Here is a 7,500-nt window from a genome sequence, read left to right as displayed (position 1 = left end):
ATTAGTATTCACATTTGTGTTTACATTCGTGAAGCAATAAGCACACGCCCTCCCCGACAGACTGGTTAGCCAATGGAACTTTTTCGCTTACATTCGCTTTTTTTCCCCCTAATATTTGAAGAGGAAATTGTCATTGGTGGCCCTTGAATATTGAAATATTGTGTTAAAATATTTAAATATTTTAGGTATGCGTTCTCCTCCTTCGCCCTTGTGTGTCCACACTTCTTTTCTTGAGTCAGTGAGTCTTTCTCCCAGGTCTGTGTTCAGTGTCAGCGATATCGAGCTAACGTGCTAACGATTTCCCGTCTTCCATCTTCCCGGCGCCCCCTCGCCAGGTGAAGAAACCTGGGAAGCGTCCGGACAGTCAGAAGAAAGGGAGGTCAAAGAAAGAGAAGGAGGGAAAGGAGAAGAAGGAGAATGAGAGGAAGAAGAAAGCTCAGCGGATGGAGGAACCACGGAGGAGGTAGGAAAACGTGTCTCAGCTTTCGTACTGATTCAGGAGCAAAATCAGTTCTTTCTAAATTGGAACTCAATTATGCAGAAATTTTAATTTAATTTTACTTGAATCTTTTCAATAAAGTCTACATTTTTATAACTTTTTTTACAGTCTCTCGTAGAAGTAATTAGATCCCTTGGTAATCTTAGTTTTTAATTCTTACACCATAAACTACATCTTTCTGAAAACAAAATCCACTGATCCATTGGTGTAGGTGTGTTACCGTGGAAATGTGACATTTTACCCCCGCCCCCTTTCTCAGGCCCTCCAGGTCTGAAAGGCCCAAACGCAAGCCAGAGCGCCCCCTGGAGAAGAAGCGAGGTAAGACCGCTCCACCCACGTCCGGACAACCAGCAACAACCAACAGAGAAAGTGACCTTGACCTTGCACACGACCTTGTGTTTCATAGACCGTATATAGCTCTACGTCTGACTTCCAGCACCCTGGGCTCATATTTTCTGTCCCAAAAGCAAAGCATCTGACCAGCCTGGTCACAGAGAAACACGATAATGACTTTTTTAAAATCTTCAGCTGGAATAGCTGGGATGAGATCAGGGCCTGGTGTTTATGGAGCATATCGGTGTAGTACTGTTGATCTTGCACAGGCTTCCCCCCAGTCTACATGCTAACCACTGCGAGCTAGAAGGCCAGACTGAACCTAGATCAGTACTCCTGCTCGCTTTATGAATACAGAGTCAGTGCTCTTATTTTTGCCTACAAGGTACACAAACTTACACAAGAAGGTGTACAACACAAGTGCACGTTATTAACATACTATGGCAACCATATCAACACATTAGTGAGGTGCTGGGAAACAGGTTTGTCCCTGTTTGCATTTAGAGTGTGGGTATGTCCCTTAACCTGTGTGTTCTGCACGTGTGTGTGCGCGCGCGCGTGTGTGTGTTCTGTGTGTGTGTGTGTGTGTTCACGTCCACAGAACCAACCCCAGCGGAGAGACTACAGAAACTGCACACCGATATTAAATTTGCACTGAAGGTGGACAGTCCGGTGAGTGACCTCTGACCCCCTGGCTCGTGTCACACTGGCTCTCCACACTTAGCAGCCCTGCGCTGGCCAGAGCAAAGCCGCCGGCTGGAGCCGGAGTGTTCCGGAATGCGCCAGTCGGCTCCTCGGCACGCACGCGCGCGCGTGTGCAGGCCGCTGCCGTTGTCATGGCAACCACGCGTCTTCGCCGTCGTGACTGAATTGATACCTACTTGGTCCGTGTGGAGATTGCCTCTCTGCTGTCCACGGACACCGTACTCTGTGCCAAATCAGATAACCCTGTCTTTCTCAAAATGACCTGTCTCTCTCTCTCTCTCACTCTCTCTCTTTCTCTTTCTCTCTCACTCTCTCTCTCTCTTTTTCTCTCTCACTCTCTCTCACTCTCTCTCTCAGCCTCTTTCTCGGCCATCTCTTCCCTGCTTGGCGGTCTCTTTCACCACATTGTTTTCTCCCCTTAATTTGAATTCATTTGAGAATTCTTTATTGACATCATTGTGCTGTGCATAACAATACAAATGCATCACATGTGAATTAGGTGTGTAGAGAAAAGTAATAAAATAGCTAAATAAAAACAGATAAGTGAGACTCACCGTTGAGTTTATCACTAGTATATTTACATTTTGGACATTTAGCAGACACTGTTACCCATAGCGATTCACGCTGTTCTTTTCACAAATAATCCATTTATACATAGACTGGATATATACTGGAGCAGCTCAGGTTAAGTACCTTGTGTACAATGGGAATCAAACCGAGCCGAGTTCCCTAACCATTGTGCCACACTTCCACCCGCTAAATTCTCATCCTCACTTGTGTTCCATCCTCAGGATATCGAGCGCTGTCTGCAGGCCTTGGAGGAGCTGGGCACCGTGCAGGTGACCAGCCACCTGCTGCAGAAGAACCCGGACGTGATCGCCACGCTCAAGAAGGTATGTGACGTCCGTCCGTCCGTCCGTCCGTCCGTCCGTCCGTCCAGCAGAGTCCACTCAAGTTGAACTGCCTTTACCGCCAACCGTCGGCCATGACGGATGTCGAGTGCGCGTGCGCGAACTCCTCCGTCCTCGTGCCTCGCCAGGTTTTTTTCACTCGTTCCGCGCTGTGTTCCGTTTCGCACCAGATCCGCCGTTACAAGGCCAGCAGTGCGGTGATGGAGAAGGCCAGTCAGGTCTACAACAAGCTCAAGCTGCAGTTCCTCAAGAAGACAGAGGGGGCGGTAAAGTCCCCGACAGAAGACAAGAGCAAGCCGGACAGTGAGGAGATCCAGAACACGGGTAACTGCCCGATCGCTTTTAATGCTTTGTTTTACCCCCTTGCTCCCTCTGTCACCTCTCTCTCTTTTTGTTTTCCTTTTGTCCCAGATGCTCTTCTTCACTCCTCTTCCTCCTCCTCACTCTCTGATTCTCTGTGTTTCTGTCTAACTCATTTCCAGGGTTCCTAATTTTTTAACCATTTTGTGATGAATAGTTGAAACAGACCATTAGCCAAATTAAGAGACTGGAACAGGCCATTTTTTAAAATCTTTAATTGAAATGTTTCTTCCTCTTTCTCACTGTGAATTTTATTTGCGCTTGACCTTCAGACTTGGCGTCCGTGAACGGTGAGAGCGAAACCCAGAAGCTAGAGGACAGCCAATCGGCACACAGCCCCAAGTCACCTGACCAAGAAATGGACAAGGAGAACAAGGAACAAGCAGCCCCTGCCCTCGTCAGGTGAATTTCCAATATTAAGACTCCCCCCTTCACCCCTCCCCCCTTTTCTCCCATTCGAAACAGCTGAAGACTTAAGCTCCCCCCATGCTGATGAACTTGTTTTTTTTTTCTATTTTTATTACGATTGCTTTTTAAATGCATCATTGAATAGTTAAAAACTGCTTCTAAAATGTGGTTCTACTTTAAAACATTTACACTCAGAGGGACTTATCTTAGATATGTATTGATCAGATGTGAAACAATCTCAGTCTAGAATATTTCATATATTGCTTCCCATTAAACTCATCTCTACATCACACAGAACAAATTAAAGGCAGATGGTAATTTTATACTGAAGGGGGAAGAATAATGGCCCCTTGTTGCAGTGTCATGTCCCATTGAAAACCAGTTTTAATGATTTCCTTTTTCCTTTCCTGAAGCTCAAATCCCAGTAGCCCGGTCGAGCATCAGACGCACAGTGATGACATCACGGATTGCACTGTTCCCATAGAGACCGAAAGGCCAGTCATTGAGAGCTGAAGAGGCCTTTTTAAAAAGATTTTAAAAAGGGGAGGGGTTTATATCTGTGGGAAGAGAGATTAACTTTGACTGAATCTTGCATTGTCAGGACATTGTCCTTTTATCAACTACTTTTGTTTCCTTGACTTTTATACTGCAGTTGAACCCCGCACACACTGTCCCATCAAACCTTCCGGTCCACCTTTCCCCCCTCATAAAATCCTAACAATGTAACGAACTCATATTGTGTATAAATAGCAGAATCGTGGTTTTTAGCACCTTGGAACAGGATTTGAGAGAAAGGAGAGAAAGAAATGGGAGGGAACTGTTGATGTGAATGTCTTTGAGACTTTTTGTTTCTAATTGTGCAGTTACAACACCCTACCTTATTGTAAGGGGTGGCGCTGTTGTCAGTGTCAGTAAAAATCTGTCTGTTGCCTTTATTGATTTATCCTTACTTACCAAAGGGGACTGAAGGAGGGAGAGGTGGTTAGATAATATAAAGTAAAGAACAGATTGGATTCAGAAGTTGTTTTTGAACATATTATTATTATTATTAGTTTGTCTGACTTAATGTCAGTCATGAAGATGACTAATTTTTTGTCTTATCGAAGAACCTTCCAATGTTTTTTTTTTTTTTTTTTCAGATAACTGCTGCAAATTGGTTTTGTGCTCTTCCTGAATACTGCATACAGTACTACCCTGTACTGACTGTGTCCTCTGGTCTTCCTTTAATGTCCCATTACCCACAATGCACATTTATTTGGGAGAGGTACTTGCACTGTGTATGGTTCCGTTAAACATGACTTGTTACGATCAGATAAATGTATGCGGCATTAAGACGCTATTATTGTGGTACTCTTTTTTTGAGCCAGTTAGTTACCATCAAGACTTTTTTTGGTATATAATTTGAGTGCTTTGTGTGCAATGTTAAAGCACAATGACAATTTCTAATCTAAAGGCAAGACGCTAATGTTTAATGATTTTTTTAAAAAAGGACAACACAATGGTCTGTGAGACTAGACTAGACACTTATTTTGGTTGATGATGAAGTTATTGTGAAATGACTTGCAAGAAAATAAGCGAGCCATACCTGACAAATCCCAGCAGAGAGGCTTACATTGTTATTTAATGATTATAGCTACTTCACAGATTCTGTTAAGCAGCACTTATGAATACTAATATGTACTGTTTTAATATGTGTCTGTGTGTGTGTGTGTGTGTGCGTGCGTGTGTGTGACCTGCCACTTCTATGCTTTTTTTATTAAGTTTTATTCAGTAATGGGCCAATAGCCCTGTGTTGACTGAGCCCCAAAAGCCTCTCTAAACTAAGTTTGGATTGCATTGATTCGCAATGATTTTTTTTTTTTTTACTATTCTTTTATTTATTTAAAAACACGAAACATTTTCCTGCCTGCCTGCCTGCCTGCCACGGCCCCTTAAATGTGAGAACGGAGTAATAATCCAAGTGACCAACCTGGCTGGGCAAGCCACGATATGAAATGTTAATGAAATGGCCACGTGCTCGGAAAACTCTAACGTTATCAAGCTTCTAGAATGCTCGAGGGCTTCAGGCCTTCAAATACCAAGAAGAACCCGCTCAGATTTATTCTTAACTGCAGCTAATTGGTACTGGATTATTAGGATCGTTTCATTTTATGTATATATTATTTTTTTTTTTGTATTTTTGTTTTTGTTGTTTATTTTGCCATTTGAATGTTTTGTTTATGTTTTGCCTGGTCATGAATGAGTTTTTTTCCCCCAAGAAATACAACTGAAGTTGAAAAATTTGTGCGTGTGTCTGTGGAACTGTGATATTCCTCACTACTCACCTCTAATATAATTAACCCCAAAAAGCTGATTCATGCCTGCCCACATTACAGTAAGGGAAATTACCAATTGAGAAACAAAATTTGAAACGCCAGGTCCAGTACCTAAGACTGGATCTCTTAACAGTGCTTCGTCAGCCCCGTTATTTTTAACGTCTGCATTATTTATTTAGCACGCTAACTAGCTATATCACACAGTTATTATTTAGGGGCGTCCCATAATGACGTCACAGATATCCTTATCAACACAACGCTGTCATTCTACGCGATAGATACCAAAAAGAGAAAAGAATCAGTGCCTGCCAGCTATAAGAAATTGCATTTTCGCCCTCAGAAACACACAGTTAGTCACCTGATCCAGGCGCCATTTTGTAAGAATTTCCCAGCTGGTTACACGGATAGCGTTTCTGCACTGTCGCTGGACACATCATCCTTGCCCGGCGAAGAAGCTGTTGTCGGCGCAGACTGGGGAGAGACGGAATAGCAGCGGGTCGGCTACCCCGACAGAGACGCCCGCTTGCCCGTTGCTCTTGTCCCGCTGGGCAGCGACACGTAGCCAGCAACCATGGCACTAAAGATTGTCAAAGGGAGCATCGATCGGATATTTGATAAAAATCTCCAGGATCTTGTACGTGGCATAAGGAATCATAAAGAAGATGAGGTAAATGCATACGCTTTGCAAATATGAAAGAAATGTCATCAAGCTAACTTAGCTAACGTTAGGTGCTTTTCATTAAAACGTACCCACTGGAGAGCTCTTGCAACCAGTATTGGAAATAATTATATCTTGGGAATGTTCGCAAGCTAGGGATAGCAAGCTAGGTCACATTAGCAAGGAGACTGACAAGAACGCCAGCAAATGCAACCCAGGGTTGTTGTCAGTAACATTCTCCACCGCTTGAACCTCTTGTATCTAATTTCCCAGAGTTCAGTTACTGGTTTATTGGGTGATTTAATACAGCAACGTTTTATAACCGCTTATCACACAGACTGGTTAGCTGGTCTATGCCGAGTGTGGACACCTGGATAGTTGATCCCGTTTGGTAAATTCCATCGAAAAACTTCTATACAATGAATGCAATTGTACTGTCTATGCTCCCCACGTCTCTAATATATGTCGTTAAACTGTAACTATTTTGTAATGAATTATTACTACTAAACTGATTATTGCTAAAAACCGTATTAACAGTTAGCTAGCTGTAATACTGTTAGGCCCCGTTTGATGACAACACTGGTATTTCAGTGGAGGGAGGGGTCCGTCGCTTCCAAAATTCACACCCACCCTCCACATAGAGAAGACAAAACCGGGCATGGGATGCGTTGGTGTCGTGAATTAGATGTGCGCGAGACGCCCGGTTCAGCGGGCCGCGCTGCTCAATGATTTGAGTGCTGTTGCTTTTGGTGTGCAGGACGAGGCGGGCTCGGGCGTTTTGTTTCTTCCATTGCGCACCTGTGACTCAGGTTACACCGCTGATAACGGGCCAGATCCTGTTCCCCGTCCTGTCTGCCTTGCTGCAGTGCTGTCATTGGAAGAAAAAATTGCAACCGCCTTGATAGTAAAAACATTCTATTCATTTCCAGCTCCACGCCCACACGCGTACACATTTTCTATTTAAAATATGGCCACGTGTTACTCGCACTGTAATTTTCTCTACGCTGAAAAAGAATGCTCATTCAACTGAACTGCTTTCTTGCAGTGTTTCACGTGCATTACAATTAAGAAAACTTTGCGTTCAGTCCGTGTAGCGTCCGGTAGTAGCTGCAATCTAGTTTATGGGAAATTGCCACTATCATTTGCTCATTATGGGAAATTGCCGTGAATTCAGTTGGTTAATACTTGCAGCAAACTGGAAAATCAAGAGACTTGTTAAGGGAAAAAAAGCTAATTTAGAGAACAAAGTGCTTTAAGTAGGGCAAGCGAGCAGTCTAAAATTAGCATGAAAGGCTTGACTATTATTTTTAA

The 7,500-nt window shown here is 43.5% G+C and overlaps 3 protein-coding genes across 16 annotated transcripts in view; 2 read left to right on the top strand and 1 right to left on the bottom strand.

Annotated features, from left to right (window-relative positions):
- The window catches only part of hdgfl2 (HDGF like 2), a 14,435-nt gene extending 9,882 nt beyond the window's left edge, over positions 1–4,553 (top strand). For all 4 annotated transcript variants that reach the window (XM_035421657.1, XM_035421658.1, XM_035421655.1 and 1 more), the window contains 7 exons: positions 336–463; positions 759–817; positions 1,434–1,504; positions 2,329–2,430; positions 2,619–2,772; positions 3,081–3,210; positions 3,630–4,553. In XM_035421657.1, the coding sequence (XP_035277548.1) occupies positions 336–463; positions 759–817; positions 1,434–1,504; positions 2,329–2,430; positions 2,619–2,772; positions 3,081–3,210; positions 3,630–3,729 (744 nt within the window). In that variant the 3' untranslated portion in view covers positions 3,730–4,553. The remainder of the gene's footprint in view (positions 1–335; positions 464–758; positions 818–1,433; positions 1,505–2,328; positions 2,431–2,618; positions 2,773–3,080; positions 3,211–3,629) is intronic.
- The window catches only part of LOC118229578 (transducin-like enhancer protein 1), a 539,102-nt gene that overhangs the window by 275,946 nt on the left and 255,656 nt on the right, over positions 1–7,500 (bottom strand). The gene's annotated exons all lie outside the window — the stretch shown is intronic.
- ap3d1 (adaptor related protein complex 3 subunit delta 1) overlaps positions 5,558–7,500 on the top strand; it is a 25,098-nt gene continuing 23,155 nt past the window's right edge. Inside the window, exon 1 of one of the 5 annotated variants that reach the window (XM_035421641.1) lies at positions 5,558–6,198. In XM_035421641.1, the coding sequence (XP_035277532.1) occupies positions 6,103–6,198 (96 nt within the window). In that variant the 5' untranslated portion in view covers positions 5,558–6,102. The remainder of the gene's footprint in view (positions 6,199–7,500) is intronic. The other 4 variants (XM_035421636.1, XM_035421637.1, XM_035421638.1 and 1 more) reach the window with 4 other exon arrangements.

Source organism: Anguilla anguilla, chromosome 6 (genome assembly GCF_013347855.1).
Source record: "Anguilla anguilla isolate fAngAng1 chromosome 6, fAngAng1.pri, whole genome shotgun sequence".
NCBI classification, from domain to species: domain Eukaryota; kingdom Metazoa; phylum Chordata; class Actinopteri; order Anguilliformes; family Anguillidae; genus Anguilla; species Anguilla anguilla.
This window is presented reverse-complemented; position numbering and strand designations above follow the sequence as displayed.